This window comes from Rhinolophus sinicus, linkage group LG07 (assembly GCF_036562045.2).
Source record: "Rhinolophus sinicus isolate RSC01 linkage group LG07, ASM3656204v1, whole genome shotgun sequence".
NCBI lineage: Eukaryota > Metazoa > Chordata > Mammalia > Chiroptera > Rhinolophidae > Rhinolophus > Rhinolophus sinicus.
The window spans coordinates 69,398,654-69,419,440 of NC_133757.1; the positions used below are offsets into that span (position 1 = coordinate 69,398,654).

General features: G+C 55.0%; 1 protein-coding gene and 1 pseudogene across 5 annotated transcripts; one reads left to right on the forward strand and one right to left on the reverse strand.

Moving 5' to 3' along the window:
* The first annotated feature begins 1,308 nt into the window (after positions 1-1,308).
* On the forward strand, positions 1,309-2,341 carry LOC109453866 (large ribosomal subunit protein bL17m; annotated as a pseudogene).
* An 829-nt stretch (positions 2,342-3,170) lies between these two features.
* On the reverse strand, positions 3,171-20,420 carry SGTA (small glutamine rich tetratricopeptide repeat co-chaperone alpha). Of its 5 annotated transcripts, none has more exons than XM_019744268.2 (12): positions 20,282-20,420; positions 13,574-13,713; positions 12,564-12,673; positions 12,263-12,344; positions 11,141-11,240; positions 9,807-9,911; positions 8,809-8,947; positions 7,962-8,024; positions 6,245-6,282; positions 5,630-5,719; positions 5,293-5,413; positions 3,171-4,321 (listed from the first exon to the last, which is right to left on the reverse strand). In XM_019744268.2, exons 2-11 carry the CDS (start codon positions 13,671-13,673, stop codon positions 5,299-5,301), a joined length of 942 nt encoding a protein of 313 aa, XP_019599827.1. In that variant the 5' UTR covers positions 13,674-13,713; positions 20,282-20,420; the 3' UTR covers positions 3,171-4,321; positions 5,293-5,298. The 5 variants fall into 5 exon arrangements, with proteins under 5 accessions (XP_019599827.1, XP_019599829.1, XP_019599828.1 ...); XM_019744270.2 differs by having other exon boundaries at positions 13,574-13,673; positions 20,282-20,361; XM_019744269.2 differs by having other exon boundaries at positions 13,574-13,803; positions 20,282-20,353.
* Positions 20,421-20,787: the final 367 nt, after the last annotated feature.

Here is a 20,787-nt window from a genome sequence, read left to right on the forward strand (position 1 = left end):
TTCTGGTTTTGATGCAGCCCCAACAGGGATGGAGGCCGCCGGCAGGTTGTGGTGCTGGCACGCCACCTGGTGGCCTCAGCTTTTCATGTACGAGGGCCACACCAGAGCGTTTGGCCTTTGCTCCCACTTTGAAATCATTGATTTTGCAAAAGGGAGGAGTGGGGTGACTCAGCTTTGGGTTTTCAAGTTACCAAGGATTGGGGTGAAATGTTTGCTGCAATGATACAGGGGCACTCTAGAGCCAGTGAACAAATTAATTTTACTAGCGGCAAAATAGCGTGGGATATTTGTTTGACACATTTGTCTCGGGCTGTGTGCTGGTCATACTGCAGGTTGGGGTTCTCAGTCTTGGCACTGCGCACACTGGGGCTGGATCTTATCTGTGGGGGTACGTCCTGGGCACCGTGGGTGCTGAGCAGCATCCCTGCCTCCACCCACACGATGCCAGGGGCACCCCCAGTTGTGACAACCACAGATGTCCCCAGACATTGCCCAGTGTTCCCTGGGAAGCAAAACTGCCCATGGTTGAGAACGCTGCTTCTGTGAAAGAGGCACACTTTGTTTCTTACTCGTTGCTTCCTGGGACTTAATCTGGGTGAGGTTTGCCATCTAGCCCCCAGGAATTACGTGCCAAGCGTGTGGAGATGGAGAAAACAGGGCCTTCATAACTCCATCTGCAGTGGCAGCCACTGTCTTCTGTGTCAGGCTCAACCTACTCCTGGAAGCCTTTTCCAAGTCACGACTTATGCTAAATCCATAATTGCCTTTTTTTGTTCTCAATGCACCTCTGAAAGGAATATTCAGAAATATCCTATTCCTAAACCATGTGGGATGGAGTAGTAATTATCATGACACACTTCTCATCGAGTTACACAAAGAAGCCACCGGCTTCTAGGGTGAGATGTTGACAGTTCCTCATTTTTTTTTCTTCCCCACTCTACTAGTGGTTCCAAACCAGAAAGTTTCTGGATCTTTCCTGAACAGTTAGGCTGAGCTTGGGGTAAATTTGTTAGAGGCTGTGCAGGGCCTCCCAGCGATGGACACACAGGAAAGGAGGGAGGGCATGGAGACCATCTGGGAAGACCTAAGAGGCACACGTAGATGCTTCTTGAATGCATGGCTCACCTTCAAGTGCCCACCAGTGTTTCTCAAAGTGGGGTTCTCTAAACATGCGGTGGGGCAGATCACCTGGGCTGTTTAAAATGCAGAACCCATTGGGGGCTGACTAAGTGCATTCAAAAGATAGACTCGACCAGTGGTTCTTAAAGCTTGGTGGGTGTCAGAATCACCTGGAGGGTTCATTAAAACATGACTGGAGGGAACACGCAGCTGTCAGTCGCTGCCACCACCTCCCATGGCAGTGTATTCCACCCGCTGGGCCTCGGTCCCAAGTCCCACATCGACCTGTTGCTTACGCGACTAGTGCGACACTAATGTATCGAGGCATCAGGGGTACGTGTGGATGAGATGAGGGGCTACGCTGAGTGGATCATCGACTGTGGGAAGCTGGGAGACACCAACAAAGGAGCCGTGTGTATGGCTGACTCCTGGCTCACAAAGACGTGCTCCCAAAGCTGCTTCCAGGACTGGCCCCTCGGTAGCACGGTCAGAATGGGGGCTACACAAGAATGCTGCAGGTCCCAAATCGGAACGAGCCTCCTCAGGCCAAGATGGCAGTGATTAGTATAAAGGGAACTGCCTCGCAGGCCTGCCCCTGCCTTGCAGGTAGCAACCTTATGCTCAACTAGCTGCTTCAGGGGCTGCGGCCAGACCAGGAAGTAAGCATCTATAACCCACGCACAGCTCAAACACCAGGCAGCCAAAGGACGTGTGGCTCTCATCAGTGCTCATGGTCAGAGGCCTTTGGAGCTGTTTTAACCTCTAAGAACTGGAGTGTGAGTTGTGAAATCGACTGTATTAATGGAGCTCAGAATGTTCTGGGGAGCCAGATGACCCTCTCTTTGCACAATAGATAAAATTCCTTGTATGAATTCAAAAATAAAACAAACACAGATGACTGGGCCCCACCCCATTTCAGATCCAGTAGGTCTGGGGGTGGGGGGCCAAGAATTTGCATCTCTGCCAAGCTCCAAGTAGCTGATGATGCTGGGCTGGAAGAGGGGGTGTCACACGCCGACAGCCATTGTCCTAAAGCAGGGTCTCCCCCTCATCACTGCTGACATCGGCTGAGTCACTCCTTGTGGGGCCACCGGGGCGCTGTGGGGGGCTGCGCAGCATCCCCGGCCCCGCCCACTCGATGGCAGGAGCACCTCCGGTCATGACCATAGACGTCCCCCCCATTGCCCACCGCTCCCTGGGGACAGAATCACCCCTGGTGTAAACCCTATCAGGAGACACACACCTCACTCTTGCCCACATCTACCATCCATACTAGCCTGAGTGCTTCCTACTGCAGCTGACTCCCAGTTGGTATTTTGTGATTTGTTGGAGGATAACTGCTGAGCCTGGAAATCTCATTTCATCTGTAGATGAAGCGGGCGACCCTCACACGGAGGTGGGGTCCTCAGCCAGTCCCTCCCGGAACAGGCACTGCAATTGGGGGTCAGGCTGCTCCAGAAAGACAGTCGAAGCTGTTTCTTCACCTATGAAATGAGTACGATGGTGCTGTCCATGGGATATTGCAAATAGGAATCAAGAGTCCACATGCGGTTTACAAAATGACCATGGAGTGCTTTCTATGTCCACAGAGCCCACACAGCACCCTAGGATCAGGGCTGAGACAAGTCCAGAAGGTTCTTTGGGCTCCTTCCTGAGACCACGTCTCTCCCCTGGAGTAGTTGGTTATAGAAGTTTGGGTCTTTGGATTATGGAATGAAGAATTTATGTGCTGTTAGAACATACCAGAAAGGCGATGCACAATAACCTTACTGTCCTGCCCCCCAAATCCTAGAAGTCTGGCTTGATCCGTAGGGTCATCCTTTACATAGGGGTGGGACTGGAGTCAAAGGTGAGGAAAGGAAGGAACATGGGGACAGCCCAGATTTGCTGTTTCTTGAACCATCTGCGACCCTGGCACACAAAATGCTTACAGTGTTGTGTCAAGCGGGGACGAGTGGGCGATCAAGAAACTCCAGGCTGGGAAGTTTCTGGAAATGTGGGGCAGGGAGGGGGAGGGGTGGCACCCAGAGGCCAACACAGACAAGCAGAGGTCACGATGTCTATTTATTCCCCACGTTACACTCATCACCATGACTAGCACTCAAGAGTTAGGGCTACCTCACTGGCCAGTGATGACTGCTGGTGGTGGCCCTTCTTCCTACTAGTTTCCTATAACACACATAGCACAGGGTCAACCTCGAAGACCATCAGGGAGCCTCCAACACTGCTGCCGGTACAGGGAGCTGGCCAATCTCCCCACCATGCCCCTGTCCAAGCAGGGGCTGTGGGGACATCCACGGTGGACTCGAGTCCTGGGCAGGCTTCCTGGCCTGGGCTTGAATGCTTGCCCTCCTGGGAGGCAGCTCTTGGCTGCTCGGCAATTGAAGGCCAAAGCGGGTGGCACCAGGGCCCCAGAACAGCAGGGGCGCCCACTGGGGCTGGACACACAGGAAGGCCAGGACGGCATGGAGGCCAGGCCCGAAGGTCACGATCACGCTCCTCACGGGCTGTGGAGCGTGAACACTAGGGAAGGACGACGGGAGGGCGAGATGTGTCCATCCAAACGCTGATGGGAAGCAGCCCCGGAGCTGGCCCTGTGCTCCGCGACGGTCCCATGGGCCACTCTTGCTCCTGCTGGGCACAGGGCAATGAACGTGTCTTCCAGGAGTCTGCATCTGGAGTCCCTCATGCAGGAACTTGGGTCCAAGGGCCTGGTGGGTGCAGGCACCCAGACCATGGCTGGCAGTGAGCTCGTCTGAGCAGGGCATGGCCAGGTAGCCAAGGTCGACTCAGAAAGTGGCTTCCCACCGGCTGGAGGCCCCTGAAGACAGACCGAGGGGGTGGTGGGGGCCAAGGAAGGCGCTCTGGATGTGGCTGAACATAAAACCGGCTGCTTGTCAGAAAGCGGCCCAAGGACCATTCCCACTCAAGAATATTCTAGAAAATACTTTTTGGGGGGCCAGCGGGGAGATTGGTGCTGGTCTGTGTTCACAGCTTGCTGGTTCTGTTTCGAGAAGGGTCTGGGAGCCGTGAGTACAAAAAGGGAAGGGAGGGCGAGGCGGGAAAAAAATCATAAAAATCCTCTGAACATGCAGGTCCAATTTCTTTTTCTTTTTCTCTCTCAGGCAGTCCAATAGGAGAAAAGGGCAGAATGTGCGGAGACTTCTAGTCGGCTGGGAAGGGCCTGATGGCGTTGGGATGGCTGGAGGAACAGGACACGAGGGTGGTCAGTCAGGCGGGTGCCCAGACTCGGGGCAGGCACTGCTGGGGGCCGCCGTTGCTGAAACCTAAATCCCCCCACCTCCATGTGGCTGGTGGCAGCTGTGTTAGCACAGAAACAGAGTGCGGCCATTGTTACAGGTGGTTCTGGGGGCCCAGCGGTGAAAACGTCAGTGAAAGTACTTTGGGGAGAAGGTTCCAACAAATAACGAATACAAAATTGACCTCAGCTATGTTTTTTCTTAAAATTAATGCAAAAAACTGGAAGAAAAAAATGACCCAAATATTAACATTAGTTGCTCTGGGTGGAAAGATTAAAATCATTTTTTCTGCCTTATTGGTTTTTCTTCACATTTTTCTACAAAAAATCATGGTGAGAAGGAAAATGGCAACACAGAGGTCGTACCACAGCATAATGCCAACATCCTGGGGAAGAAAGCCGCCTGCCACACGCACTCAGGGAGTGGAGTCACTAGAGAGGACAGGGCAGAGGTCAGGGGCCCTGGAAATGGCTAACTGAGCCAGCCAAGGCCACCAGAGACCCTTTGGGAACACCCAAGTGCATTTTTGAGCAATTGTACATGTAACATCTGCTCACACAAACAAACACTCACACACACGAAAGCCCAACGAAACCAGGCAGAGCAGCTGGGCAGGAAGGAGGCAGGTGCTGCCTGACCTCCCCGCACTCAGGCGACCTTGCGGTGGCTGCTTGCACAGTGCGCGTGCACAGAGGCGTGCGTGTCACCTGTCACCGCTCAGGAAGCAGCCCTTCCAGGGAGCAGTGGGTTTCAGCCCTCACCCCTCCCTCCGGGAGAGTGGGCAGGGGGAGGAACAGCTGGAAGGGCGCCTGAGGACCTGAGATGCCCCCTGCCTGGCCTCAGTGACCTTGAGCCCAGGCCGGCTCCCCGAGGGGACTTACGTGGGGGTCACTCCTGCACCCCGACGACTTACGTGGGGTCACTCCTGCTGCTCCTCGTTGCTGGCGCTGGGTGTCCGACTCCGGATCTGACTGCGAAGTTGCTCGATGAGCTCTGGGTTCTGCTGCTGCATCTGCTGAGCGAACTGCTGGCCCCTGAGGGGACGGGAGGTGCCGGGCTCAGCGGGGCTGGGGACCCTGGTGCAGTCACATGCCCCCGGATGCGCCGCTCCAGGGCAGTGCGGCCACTCACCACAGGACACGGGACCGAGAGTGCCCGGGGCACAGCTGACGTGTCCCCCACGCCCCCCCCACCTCCGTTTTGTGACGCACTCCTGCCCGCCTGAGTCCCCACTGAGCAGGTTTACTCACGCCTGGATGAGACTGGCCAGGTCGTTCTGTGAGGGGCTGGTGCCGGGGGTCCCCAGGGGGTTGTGGCCTCCAGAGATCATCCCAGACATGCTGCAAGGAGAGCCCATGGCTTGCACCCCCGGGTGGCTCCCATCAGTCCTTCCCCTCCGCTAGCAAGCTGCTCGCCCACATGGCAGGCTCTCAGGGCCCAGCCTCTCCCTGATGGCAGCCCTTGTGAGTCCCATCAGCTTTCCCAGGCACAGCCTTTTGCCTTCAAGACAATGATTCTCAGCAGGGCAATTCTGGCCAAGTGACACTGGGACATGTCTGTGACACAAAAGGCCACACAGTATGAGATTCCATCCATGTAAATATCCAGAACAGGCACAACCAACGACAGGAAGTGGGTTAGCGGTTGTCAGGGGCTGCGGGAGGAAGTGGGAGTGAAGGGGACGGGGAATCTTATTGGGGTGAAGGAACGTTCTGGAATTAGATGGTGGTGATGGCTGCACAACACTGTGAATGCACTTAAGGCCTCTGAGTTGTAAGCTAAAATGGTTAAAATGGTATGTATATTTTATCATAATAAAAAAAGAGATTTAACCTGAAACCCAGTGGAGAATGGCTATCACTTACAGCTGCTGAACTTGGGGGTTGTTCATCAGGTTTGATGCCTGAAGAAAAGAACAGATTGTCACAAGACAGCTTCCAACGTGTCTTAACTGGGGACACACATCCTCATGAGCGAGCGCCCTGGGCTCTCCCGCCCAAGCAACAGGCCTATCACACCGGCATTTGGTCTCCTGGTCTCATTCGAGGTCCCATTTCCCCCTCCACTCCCCTCTATTCCCATGGTGACCCTCCCATTTCACCACTTTAATCCCGCCTGGGACCTTTACTTTAAGAGATTCCAGGGCACCTCATCATTTTTCTGCTCGCTGCTTAGGTTTTGCCACGTGGATGCACCTTGGATCTTTTTTCTGGCCACTGAACACGTTAGGAGAGCCAGTCAGTCCCCAGTTTTGCTCCAGCATAAGTGATGCACTGAGTGCTTCTGTGCAGTCACCTGCCCACTGAGGACACCTCCTTAGGACCCAAGTAAGGGAGTGAACGGGTAGGGACTGAAAGAGCTGCCTGCCAGAGTGGCTCATGGGCTGCTTGCCTTTCTGTCAAGGACTGGAGGGTAAGTACTGTTGGCTTTTGGGGCCACCGTTGTGTCCCAACCACGTAGCCTTGCTGAAAGTCGCCAGTCTTTCTATGTCACTTTGTACGTAATTACCTATTCCATGATGACACTACATGTCATAAACTGAATTCACTGACAAAGACCTAGAGTTTAATTATCAACATGCCAGTCAATAATCTCTCATCCAGCTGGCAAAATTATGCCATAGTTGACATATCTGAAGGAAGTTATATGACCTTCAATTTTAGAACCTATAAAAACACTGACTAGATAAAACCTACACCACGGTCTGAGTCATCAACATGGAAATGCGTGGGTGTGGCCATGCCAATAAAAGTACAAAACCCAGCAGTGGGTGGAACCTGCCCACTCCAGGTGGATGAGGTTGAAAGGAGTGACTGCTGTCAGGCCAAGTGCTCCCGCCAGGACACCCTTTGGACAACTCGTGCCTGCTCACCCCATCCATCGATGGAGAACAAGGCTTTCACAGAGGCCTATACCTATACCAACAGCGTGACCTCTGCCCATGTAGGTGAGATGCACCTTGCTATAGTGAGGATATTTTTCTGCCAGTGGCTTCTGGAATTTTCTCTCCCTGACAATGTGAGGCCCTGTACCCCAAGGCCCTGTGAGCCAAAAGTGCAGCCTCAGGCCCAGCGAGACCACTCAGGGATGGACACGTGTGTGTGGGGATCCGTCCCAAAGGGTCACAGCTGGGAGCCCACTCTCACAGGACAGCAGAAGTGTCTCTGGGGCACCTACCACTCTGGTGTGGCATCTGAACCTGGGGCAGCAGGCAGAGCCCTGTCATTGTCCCTGTGCCCGTGGCAGGAGGGCACCATGCTATAGGGATGTAGTTTTCCCAGGTTAATCAGTTGGGAGAGGCAGGATTCAGTTTGTTTTTTGTACTTAATACGTGTGAGTGTGTCTCACTTGAGACCATGCTGCCCCCAGGGGACACATGACATCTGGGACATCTGTGGGCGCTTCTGGCATCGAGTGGGTGGGGCCAGGGATGCCGCTCAGCACTGCTGTGCCCAGGACGGCTCCAGAGAGCACGCCCGGCCCCAGTGGCCGGGGCTATGGCAGGCAGCACCTGGCAGACCCGGGTGGTGGGTGAGGATGCGGCTGGGGCCAGGGTGGGGTGGGGTGGGGGGGAGCAGTTACCATGCTCATGAAGCCGGGATTGTTCAGCAGGCCCGCGATGTCGAAGCTGCCGACCCCTCCTGTCTGTGGGGAAGAGGAAAGCACCGGTTAGTGGCATGTGGATCCAGGACCACGCCACTAGCACCGGGAACTGAGAAGTGAGCCCACGTGGGGCCTGTTTGGAGCTCTAAGACAGGTGTGCAACTCAGATAGGCGTGCTCTCAGCCTGAGCAGCCAGGCCCTGCGGCCAGGGGTGCTTCAGAAGATGCATGAAGCCCGCCCTCCATCACTAGGGAAAAGCAGTGTGTTAGCCTGCTTTCATTTTCTGATGCTCTGACACCTGGGGCCTGGCAGACCCTGGAGGGACAGTCCCTCCCTGGGGTGACCAATTCCTAGAGACAGTCACCTCAGAGCCCACCCCCCGGGCCCCTCCTCTACAGGGGCTGTCACACTGCAGGCCACTATCCCTCTGCCCTAATCACCCCAGGGCCAGGTGCCAGACTATGAGGGCCACCCCATGTTCCACAGCCTGTTTCCCCTGCCTCACCATTTCCTCCTAGAGAAACCACAAAGGTCTGGTCCATGATTCCCCCTCCCTCTGCCTCCCGACCCACCCTGGTGCTTCCCCGTGTGGCCCTGAGGCCTGTACCCTCCTGCTTCTGCGGACCAGCGAGGATAAAAACGTCTTCCGTCCTGACAGGCATTTCCGCATGTGTGCCTCACTCCTGACTAAGCAAATGCCAGGCCCTCCCAACAGCACAGACGTTCTTTGCACACAGGCCAAGCCCAGCCTCAGCCTGTGAGCTGTGAGGGCACCTGCCTGGCCACTCTACCAGAATCACCACCCTCGCTCCCCGGGGTGACTCACGGGACTGGGCGCCTCCCTGAGCTTCACTTCTGCAATCTTGAGGTTAGACTTGTACGTCTCGTTGTCGGGGTCCAGCTCCAGGGCCTTCCTATAGTAGGCCACGGCCTTCGTGTGCTTGTTCAAACTGGAGAGCGCCAGGCTGCGGGGAGAAATGCCGGGAGGCCTGTCTCTCGTGTGGCCCCGCCCCAGACTGTCTGCACGTCGATGTCACTGCTTGTCCAGCCTGGGCTCAGTGGAGAGGACACAAGAGGAGGTGGGCGGGGCTAACGAGACAGACACTAAGACGTCCTAGTGCTGGTGGATAGTGGTACCCAACACCAAGGGCTCTGAGCCCGAGGAGGAGCTCTGAGGAGGCGGACAGGGCTGGGCAGATAAAGATGTCTACTTGGTCCTTGTCCCTGATCCTGGCATTGAGCTCCAAAATTCCTGGAATCGCCTGAGTCACCAGTGTGTGCTTCGTTATTCATAATGAACCTCCTCAGATCACACCTAAAGAAGGTGACCATGAGCATGTGCCAGGAGGGTGGTGCAGCCCCAACTCCACAGGGTCTGGAACCCTGCGCCCAGGCCTCTTCTGGGCCTTGCACTGGGCCATCTGTATCCTTTCTAACAAGCTGGTGAATGCAGATAAAGCATGTCCCTATGTCCTGTGACCTGTTCTAGAGAATTAACAAACCTGAGGAAGGGTTGTGGGAAAGCCTGACTTAAAGCTGGCTGATCAGAAGCACAGGTGACGGCCTGGACCTGTGACTGGTGTCTGAGGTGAGAGTGGTCTTGTGGGGCTGAGCCCTGAGCCTGTGGGGTCTGCACCAACTCCAGGCAGGTGATCTCAGGACTGAGCCAAATTGCTGGACACCTGCTAGTGTTGGAAAGCTGGCTGTGGGGTGGAAAAACCTCCACACAATTGGGAGACGGAATGTGCTGGACGTGGGGAGAGGGGCAGCCTGGGTCTGGACAGAGACCTGGCTCCCAGGGACGGGCGCCTGCCCAGCACTTACCCCATCCTGCCGTAGGCTTTGCTGTAGGACGGGTCTATGCAGATGGCTCGCTCGCAGTCCTGCACGGCCCCGGCATAGTTGCCGAGTTTGCTGTAGGCTGCAGCTCTGGGGAGACAGATCAGGGCGGTCAGAGAGCTACATCCCTGGCTGGCTGCCCAGGAGGAGCCGTTTGGGGGCAGGCCTCGGTTTACCCATCTAACCACACGTACATACGTACTTACATACATATGTATGTACTACATGGTTAGATAAATGCAGGCTGTCATGGGAATCCGCTTGCTGGGGTGCTGTGCTGCCCCCCCTCACCAGGGGGGAAACCGAAGCTGAAGGAGGCAGAGGGGTGTGGCCCAACACTGCACAGTAGACAGGCCGTGATGGGACGTGGTCCACAGTCACCGGACTCTACTGTCTAGACTCTTCCCATTGCCAAATATGCCAGGATTGTTAAAAAACACCCAAGACCCCTCACAAGACCGCCGTCCAAGCTCTTGGCTATGAGGCAGGGTTCTTTTCTCACCATCTTAGGTTTTAGTGTTTCCACTTCATGCCCTTCTGGTTTTGAAGCACAGAAAGGCGTCAGGTGGAAACACAAGTTGGAACGCGGCAAGGCCACCCAAAGAGTATTCAAGAAGCCTGTGCCACCTGTGAAATTTTTCTGTAAATCTAGAACTATTTCCCCAAAAAGAGTTAGAAAGAAACCAAAAAAAAAAAAGAAGCACATTTGGCCCGGAGGCATGCACCCTTCTGATGTCCTCTGCACCGTGTTCCTGCCTTCCACACTGGGGGCACCATGTGACAGCCTGCTGTCCCCAGTCCCTCTCCTCCTGCTGCCCCCTCAGTCCCTCTTGTAAGTACAATATTCTGTACAGCGAGGCTATGTGAGAGCTAACATGGCTTTTCTTTAAGAGCACAGGCCAGGGTCAAATACAAGGTGATGGAGACTAGACTTTGGGTGATAAGCACACAATGGAGAGTACAGACATCGTATCATAGTTGCACACCTGAAATTTATATAATGTTGTTAACCAATGTTACCCCAATAAATTAAACAAACAAACAAACAAACAAACAAAGTACAGGCCCAACATAGCTCCTCACAACTGTTAGTGCTGCTTTGGGCAGGTGCATGAAACGTTATGCAAATTTTGGGTTATTTTCTAGACTCCACATCTGTGCAGAGAATGGTGCCACATAATTTTAATGTCACTAGCGACTTTGGATGACCCCTTGCTGGCCGCCTGACACCTGGTGCATGTGGGACTGCAGGGGGGTGGGGGGAGGAGGGGCAATGGCTGCCATGCCGCACTCACGCCCCAGCCCGTGCAGGCTGCTACCTATTGCAGAAGTAGACAGCGTTGGCGGGGTTGAGCTCGATGGCTTTCCCGTAGAAGTGCACGGCAGCTTCAAAGTTCTCCACTTTCATCTGCTCATTTCCTAGAGGAAGAAAAGAACGCACACCTGCTGTTCACATGGGACCCAAAGGGTCTGAAGCGGTGCTCCCAGCAATTCCTACCAGCCTCCTAACTGCAGGTCTGAGATTTTGGGGGGCAGGATGCAACACTCAGGCACGAGCGAGAGGGTACTGTTTGTGTTGAGCGCTTGAGCCAATGGTGACAGCAGCTGTCACTGCTTTGGTTGTGGTGTTCAAGAACATAAATCTCAAATACTGTCATTTTTTTGTCACCCTTCAGACATAGCCAAGTTTTAATGAGAAGTAACTCACATACTACAAAAAGCAGCCTTTGAAATTATACAACTGAGTGGTGTTTTAGTATATTTGGAGTTGTGCAACCATCACTTCTAATTCTAGAATATTCCATCACCCCAAAAAGCAATCCTGTCTCCATCAGCAGTGACCCCCATCCCCTCCCCCAGCCCGACAACCATGAACCCACTTTGTGTCTGTGGATGTGCCTATTAGGACATTTCCCATAAGTGGAATCACACACTGTGTGGCCTGTGTGTCTGGCTTCTCTCATGAGCACAGTGTGTTCAAGGTCCATCCACGTTGTGGCGAGTGTCAGCGCCTCCCTCCTTTTCATGGCCGAGTAACACTCCCGTGTGTGGATGGGACACACGGTGCATGTCCACCATCTACTGATGGACACCTGGGCAGTTTATACCTTTGGATGCTGGGAATTGTGCCGTTGTGAGCATCCGTGTACGAGCACACCCCTACGAGTGGAACTGCTGGGTCATGTGGTCACTGTGTTTAACTGTTTCTTGAGGTGGTGACCATTTCCCACAGCAGCTGCACCACTTACATTCCCACCCATCATGTGCGAGGATCTGATTTCTCCATGCCATCGCGTCCATGTTCTTAAAAGCCGCCTCCCACCCAGGCCCCATCTCCAAAGGCTGGTTTGCCGCCCGCTACTCCACAGCACCGGGACCAGCAGGCCGCGCCCGCCCCACAGGCCTGGAGTCTCCCCCGGGCATGGAGAATCCTCTCTCACCTTCAGTTTTGAGGCGCTCTGCCTCGGCCAAGTCCTCCTCAGAAGGCGGGGTTTGCTCGGGGCTCAGGCTCCGTGGCATCTCCTGGTCCCAAAGCAAAGATGGTAGTCCCGCTGTCCTCCTCACCCTCCAAACCTGCACCTTGAGCCTCCCTCCCTGTCAGGGGCTGCCCGAGGACCACTGAGCTCTGAGGGCAAAGAAGTGGGGCAGCCCAGGTGCCCAGAAAGGAGGGCTTCCGCGGCTGCGTGCTACCCGTGCTGCTCGTACTGCCCTTGCGGGTGATGGGGCAGCGCAGCGGCTCACCTTGCATGCAGCGGCAGCAGCTTCAAATATTTCTGGAAGAGTCTGAGGGAGTGCGAGGTCACTGTCTTCCACTGTCACCCCGAAAGCGGTCTCCAGGCACTGGATTGCCACTGTGAGGGAGATGGGCATTTTCTTCTGAGCGCACCCACATTTCCGACTTGGGGCCCGGGGGGCTCGCATTCAGTTGTCGTGGAGTGCGCTGGCAGAGACCTGGGCACATAGTGCAGCGCGTGCCCCAGGGCCCTGCTTGGACTCCATCTCCGCAGGACAGACGAACACATCTCTAGCCCAGCAAGCAGGAAGTGCAGGGAAGACACTGTTCCTGCCCAGCGGGGCTCATTGGTGACATGAGTTTCTTGGTGGGGTCACAATGCTGGGGCTACCCAGTTGGGGTGCCGGGGGGCGAGACCAGCCTGGAATGCCATGTTGGGGGCAAGGTGCTAGGGACACCCTATCAGGCCTCTTGGGATTCTGGCTGGAACCCGGAGCTTGAGGTCAACCCCTCCCCCCGAATCTTTATGACTGGGTTCCTTCTAGGGGCTGCACGATCACATGTGGGACAGGGACAGCCACCTGTGCAGGGCTCCCTGCCTACCTTCTGCCCGGACACCAGTGCCTGCCGCCACCTGAAGGAGGCCTGGCCTAATCAATGGAGGGATAGCACCGTGTGGTGGGAGAGGAGCCCTGGGCTAGAACTCAGTCTTGCACCTGCCCGGGGCTCAGTGGTCTTGCCTATGAAATGAGGACGGGGACCTGTGTCCATGGCTGGGCAAGTGCCCTGACCTACCATACCCACCATGTGGCGGGAGGGAGGAGGACACGAGGGGGCGGAGAAAAGGGGAGGGGCAGGGGAGGAGGACAGGAAAAGGAGGGGGGAAGGAGGAGGGGAGGAGGAAGAGGGAAAAGAGGGAGGAAGAGGAGGGAGGACAGAAGTGTGAGCAGGAGGAGGGGTGGGGGCAGGAAGCTGGGGACTGGGGACTCTCTTCCTGGGGCAGGAGGCCCGTGAGTACCTTCCAAGCTCTCCTGTGCATCGGACGAGAGTCCCCCGTGCCGCAGCTGGTCGTGCAGGAAGCGGATGATGGCGAAGGCCAGGCGCTTCTTGTTATCCATCTTGAGACAGGAAGAGATGATGCCCGGAGGTTTTCAGGAGCTGCAGACCCCAGCCAAGAGCATGAGGGCTGGGGCTGCCCAGACAGGACCCTGCAGGTGTCCCCCTCTCAGGCACATTGGCTAATTCTATCTGCGAGGTAAAAAGTTAACCGTCCCATTTTACAGATGAGACACTGAGGCAGTGGGGCCCAGAGCCCCTGTTCTTGGGGGTACAGGCCAGGGGGGTGCCCCTCACAGTCCTGCCTCCTTGCTCTCACGAGAGGACGACGTGGCCCTGGGCCTCTGTCATCACCCTTTCACTGGCTAGATGAGGAACACACGGGGTCTCCCCAGGGACTTGGAGAGCCACCTTGCATGGCTGGAGCCCTGCAGTTCTGTGAGCCCCAAGTTTCCAAGTCCTGATGCCTGCAAGGGACCTGAGGGGTCAGACAGGTATCACGGGTCACAGATCCCCTTCGAGGCCGCCTGAGGGCCTCCTCTGGGTTCCTCTGCAACGTTCTGTACTCTCAGGCCAGGAGCGACCCTGCCCCAACGGACACTGGGCCACGTGTGGGGACATCTGTGCTTGTCAAGACTGGCGTGCTCCTGGCATAGAGGGGGTGGGGGCCGGGGTGCTGCTGAAGGTCCCCCATAGACAGTGATAAGGCTTCAGTGTCCCCAGTGCTGGGAGAACAATAAACGAGTAAGGGTTCTACTACCCGAGGGCCTGTGATGTGTCAGGCACCTCACGTAGCATGTCTTACTCCCATCATACAGCGACCTCCCATGTTCACTGTCGCTCCCAGGTAGAGGACACAGGCGTGGGATGGGGTCCCACATGCTGCCCAAGTTCCTTCACGCCCACCTGGCATGGCTGGGAGTCACGAGTGAAGCGTTCTGGCCCCCCTGAAACACCTCCAATGGGGTGAATTGTCCTAGAACTTGAGGAGCAGGCCTCCTGACCCCACTATCATTAACTCATCGTCCCTGGTCATTCAGCCCCAGGCTTCCCAAGCTGGCTGACCGCAGGCTGGGCTGCTTCCAGCATTTGGCGCCTCACAGCCGCTCGCGGGGCAAGAGCAGTCAGGGTGTGCGAGGCTGGCCGTGCTCCGAGCTGTTTCTGGTTCATGGAAAACAACATCTATCAACTGCTTCTTAAAAAAAAAGAGTCAGAGAAGCCAGACACACAAGGCCACACAGTGTGTGATTCCACTTACGCCAAATGGTCTGGGACCAGGACTGGCCAGGAGACCTTGGGGGCGACACGGGGGCCCACAGAGATCAAACACTGCAATAAACTTATTTCAAAGACAGTGAGGCCCCAACATGTGAGTCATCCTTCCAGCTAGAGGGGACCAACAGAGAGCTGGCCAGGCCAGTCTGCTGGCCCCCAAACCCAAGGAGACAGACACACATGCCCAAAATGTCCATAGTGTTTTTGCTTTACAGATATTTGTTCTGACAGAGAACAGCATGACTCAGAGAAGCCAAAACGTGGATACAACCCTGGCAATGCCCATCGACAGGTGAGAGGATAAATGAAATCTGGTCCATCCACACACTGGGATAGCTTCAGCCTTAGAAAGGACAGACACTGACACCTGCTACAACGTGGACGAACCCGGAGGACATTATACTCAGAGAAGTAAAAGACACAGAAAGACAAACACTGTGTGACCCCACTCATAGGAGGTCCCCAGAGGAGTCAGATTCAGAGACAGAGAGTAGATGGTGGGGGCCAGGGGAGGGGTGGGAGTGAGTGTTTAATGGGGACAGAGTGTCAGTTTGGGGAGATGGAAAGTTCTGGAGATGATGGTGGTATGACACTGTGAGTGCACTTAATGCCACTAAACTGTGCACTAAACAACGGTTAGGATGAATTTTATGTTGTGTGTGTATTCTACTAAAATTAAAGACCCTTCTTTTCCTCCCTTTGGGATGTAAACCTCTGAGATCCTGGGACCCGGATTGTTTTACAGTCTGTTCTAAATCAGGGGTCAAATGTCACATCAGGGCAGCCACCTGCTTAGCCCAGAATGGCTTCTGCATTCTTCTATTATGCCAGTGCCTACATGACATCTTTCATTTTGCCTCCTTGGCCTTTGTTTGCTGACACCTTCCCCTTAAATCACTGTGGTGGCAAGCTGGATGGAGATGTGCCAGGGCCGTACGGAAGGGTCAAAGGTTCAGATAGGTGGCAAGGCAAGTTCATAGGCTGAGCAGCTGGCCTCTGCCTCAGCGTTCCAGACACCACTCTGGACCTTCTGGAGTCAGCATTGGTTCACGTGAGGTTCCCACTGGGCTTTGTGGTGCATGTGTGTGTGTGTGTAAGGGGTCTGCTTCTCCTTCCGAGAAATCTGATCTTTAGCATAACTTTCCTGCACCCTGGGACAAAGCTGGCACTGGAGGGGGTGACTACCGAGGGGTTCACTGAGGGTTTAGGAAACAGAAAGACAAAGTCACCCTCATTTCTGGCATGCCTTCAGTTCTTCCAATGCCCCTGGCCCTTTGTACCTCAGGACCTTTGCTCATGCTGTTCCCACCTCTCCTAACCCCACTGAACTAATTTAAGGCAACTCTCACCTGCCTTCCCTGGTATAAGCTCTCACTGACTGCCTTGTAGGTTTCTCCTGGTCTATGGATGTGTTCTCCTCCCAAGTGTCAGCCTCCCCAATGTGACATACTGAGCGTCAACAAGTCAGGGCCCCTCTGAAGCCTGCCCCCCGGCCAGGGAGGGCAAGGTCTGAAGTCATAATGCCTTAGATCTAGCCATTTCTGCCCAAGGCCAGCTGCATGTCACCTTCCTTGTCCCTGTGTCACAGCTGAAAGAATCCAAGTTGATACCCTCACTCTCCTCTTCTACACAATGGGGTAACAGAGGCATCTTCACAGTCTGTTGTGAAAATTCAGTGGCCTAATGCAGGGTTTCCCCACCCAGACCGTCGACGTGTGGCTCATTTCTCTTCTGTGTGAGGACTGTCCTGTGTACTGCAGGGTGTTCAACACCATCCCTGGCAGCCGCCTAATGTCCCCTGGGAGCAGGGGGTGGGAGGCAGGATCACCCCCCGAGGCCCCTTGGGTTAAGGGATTCATTGACTCCCAGGACCACCTGACAGGTCCCAGGAGACTGCACACTCTTAACACACAGCCTGAGTGGGAAGAGGGAGGGGGCGACTCACAGACGCTGGGGTCACCCTGGTTTACACCATGTGACCATGGAGGACTTATTTTGCTGCCTCCTGTGAGCAGGGATCAAATGCAATATTTTTCCAAATAATTAAAGCAGCGTCTTTCCCTTCAGCACTGCTAATACTAATACTGGGGCTGGGTCACTGCCTGTAGGGGGCCATCATGGGCACTGTGGGGGTTGGGCAACATCCCTGGCCACAGCCACTCGATGCCAGGAGCACCCCTCCAGTGGTGACAATCACAGATGTCCCTAGACATGGCCAAAACTCCCCAAGCTGAAAATCACTGATAGACACTAAGTGGAAAAATAAAGGCTCTAGGTCAACATAAGTCAGATTTTCTGGTCAAATGACTTTGCTGCAAACTTGCAGATCTGTTTGCTGAGCCTTTGGTTTGAGAAGGTGCAGAAACGGGCCTGTGGGTCCAGAACAGTGTCTGACACAGGTGAGCCTTAAAAACTGCTGCTTCTCCTCTCTCCTGACCGAGAGGGTAGGACAGGGAACAGTTTGCCCATCTGACTTCAATGCAGGGCTTTTGAGACGACAAACTTTCTGCTGCTCAGAGCTGGGCCCAGCCTGACACCGTGACAGCTCTTTTGCTTGCTGGCTGCTAGGCACCCGGTGTCTCTGGAACAATCATAACTTGTATGGCTTTGGCTGCTGGACAACACTCTCGAGGCCTACTCTCTCTGAACAGTGAGGCCTGTGTGAGCACTCAGAAGGCCCCCCGCGGCCGCGGTGCATGAAGGAGGCTGTGAGTGTGCACGGGTGCTGGGGGTGGGGATAGGGGTCCTGGGCCCAGCCCCTCTTTGGTGCCTGCAGAATCCCTTCTAGCTGTCGGTCCACCTTTTCATTTTATCATTGAAAAACAAAGAAACAAACAAAACAACACCAGCCTCTATTCATTTCCCTGCCCAGGACTGAAAGGGAAAAAGGACACATCTTACTGAAAATGAGCAACCAGACCCTCACATCGCAGGAAGAAGCACTGCTTTCGGAAGGAGGCCCACCACCTCCATGGGCGCTCTGCCCCTCCACCAGGCATTCCACAGCTCCTGTCACAGACACAGGTGTCTGCAAGCTGGTGCCATGTTCCTCCTTCCTATCCTAGAAACCCTCCTGTATCCAAGAAGGGCTGCCCCCAAACTAGAACTCGGGTTCCAGCCCACCCCCCAAAGCCCAGCCCTGTTTTCTTAAAAAATGCCACCAGGATGTCCTGCACACTCAACAAATCCTCAACAGCTCCCTGAAACGTCACGTGTGTGCACACGGTCCCTCACCACGGGTGTGTCACCCGCTGGGCCTAATCTGAACCCTCTGTGCTCTACGCAAACCGACTGCTCGCCTTTCCTCTGACCCACTGGGGAAACTCTTATTCTCTCTTCCACACTAAGCTTCAAAGTCACTGCCTCAGACAGAGTCTGGACACCTTCTTTTTCCAGCAAAGGCCAAGTACGATTCCCACCTCTGGTCCAGCACCTCCTAAAAGGCTCTAGGACACTTTCCTGGCCTGTCTTACCCCAGTGGACCGCGGGCCATTGGATAGATCATCTGCCCTTGAACCCCAGCTCTTGGGGGCGTTTGATCCATATGGACTCAAGGAAACGTGAGGTCACTGTTAAATTCAGAACCACGCAACCAGGTTCCCTGCGGAGGTCATTCTCTTTGGGACTTGGTTTCCTCATTAGATCTTCAGTCTTGCCTACCTACTCACAATCCCCTTTATTCCTTCAATCCTCACTGAGCATTTCCTACCTCAGCCAGCACTGGGATTTGGCAGAAAAAATGCAGGATGGAGTAAGACTACAGCTCTCGACCTGGGGCAGAGCTTAACTCCATTTACAGTCACTCACCCTCCCAGAAGACTGAACTGTAAACCTCGGGTGAAATCCTTGGAGTCCCAAGGACCTTCCAGGCACTGAGCTAAGTGCTGTACATGCAATTTCAGGGATTAGCAAACATTTTCTGAAAAGGGCCAGAGTAAATTCCTTCAACTTCCCAGGCCACAGGGTCTCTGTGGCAACGATTCAACACTACTAACACAATGTAAAAGCAGCCACAGATAAAGCCCATGCAATTGGGTACGGCTCTAGCCATGAAACTTCATTTACAAAAACAAGCTGCAGCTGGACTTGCTCCCCTGACCACTGTGCTGAATGCCTGGGTTGCTTTGTCTAATCCCCATCCCACAGAAGGGAAAACCGAGGCTTAGATGGATAGGTTGCCTCTCAAGGTCACCCAGCTAAGCCACAAATCAGTTTTGAACCCAGGCAGTCTGACTCCAGAGCTTAAAGGCCGAAGTACCCTTTCCTCTCCCCACAAAAATGGGTGCACACACAAAACCTTGCACATGATTTCTTGTGCCTCCCCCCTCAAAACCCTCCTACTCAAGCTCTTGCTGGTGAAGAACCAGTGGTATAGGGTAGGGTTTAACTTTGGGACTGCTGACATTTGGGGCTGACCATTCTCTGGGGGGCCATCCTGGGCACTGTGGGGGAGTTGAGCAGCACCCCTGGCCCCCACCCACTCAGTGCCAGCAACACCCCAGTCATGACAACCATAGATGGTCCCCTTTGCCCAGTGTCCTCTCTGGTGGACAAAACCACTGGTCTAGGGAGAGGAAAAACAGACTAGCCATTCTCCAGTGAGCTCTTAACAAGCACCAGGAATCTGATTAAAAAATGTCCCAGGTGTATTTAACCTCACAATAACCCTAGCAGGCATATATTTCTACAGTCCCTCTAGCAGAAGAATGGCACTGCTCAGAGAGAGAAAGCAACTCGCCCAAGCTTACACAGCCAGCAGGAGGTGGTGGAGCTGGTCCTCGAGCCCAGATTTCTCCCGCCTCGCGTACAGCATGTAGAAGAGTCTAAGTGTGAAATAAGACTAACTGCTGATACCTCTGTGCTCTCACTTTGCGCTGCGCTCTGTGGCTTTAACCGCCCCCCCCCCCGGTCCCGAACCCCCCAAGGCAGTGACTGTGACGACGCCCGTTTTACAGAGGGGAAAACTGAGACTCTGAGAAGTCAAGAGGGTGGCCAAGGTTACCCAGATGGAGAGCGGCGGCGCTGGGACAGGGGCCCCGACCTGAGCCCCACGAATGGGGGCTCAATTGAAAGGGGCTGTTTCCCGACAGCAGCGGACACCCATAGTGCTATCACTACGGTGGGCGCTCTTACTTCCTGTTGTCCACCCACGGGCCTGAGAACTAGCATTTCCCGGGCCTGGGATGCGGAGGAGGAAGGCCAGGGCTGGCAAGGGCCTGCCCGACGCCACCCAGCCTCAGTTTCCCCTCCGTGCCGCCCACTCACACAGCACACTGTTGTGGATCGTGGTGACCCCAGCCTCAGCCCGACCTCCCCTTACGGAGCCCAGAGCCCCGGGAGCCCCGAGCCGCGGAACCCAGGCCCGCCAGGCTCAGCGCGGTGCCCAACTACTCACCTCTCAGGCCGCCGAACCCCGACCCACCGACGGCTGCGCCTGCGCACCGCAGCGGCGCCCAACCCCGCCCCCCCAGGCGCGACGCCTGCGCGGAAAGAGCCTCCTCGCGCGCTGGCCGTCATTTTGCGCAAGCGCATCAATTATCCTGGTGGGCGTGGGGGGAAGTGACGAAGGTTAGAGGCGGGAACGAGCTGGTCGTTAGGGCAACTGACCTCTGCGACCGAATGAAGGCCGGAAATCAAGACTGATTCGTCCTCTACAGCGGAAAGAGAGCGGTGCATGGTGGGACAGTGGCGGATTTCTCCGTGATAGCGGAGCGGTCACGAGGCGCCGAGCTGGCCACGTGGTACAGCAGCGTTTGGGTCTCGGGCGCCTAATTGGACGTAGGCGCTCTGTGAATGCGAGCATCTGATACCCACTATCTTTGTGCATTTATTCATCCACCCATTTACCCACGAATGCATTCATTCATTCATTCAATCCATAAAGTGTAAAGGAATACAGAG

What these genes read in the sequence shown, in the direction of transcription:
- SGTA (XM_019744268.2), bottom strand. Translation starts at nt 13,673, where the DNA reads ATGGATAACAAGAAGCGCCTGGCCTTCGCCATCATCCGCTTCCTGCAC. An exon ending in ATCCCGGCTTCATGAGCATG is followed by an intron (nt 6,283 to 7,961) that starts GTAACTGCTCCC and finishes TCTTTTCTTCAG; the next exon opens with GCATCAAACCTGATGAACAA. An exon ending in AACCCCCAAGTTCAGCAGCT is followed by an intron (nt 5,720 to 6,244) that starts GTAAGTGATAGC and finishes CTCTCCTTGCAG; the next exon opens with CATGTCTGGGATGATCTCTG.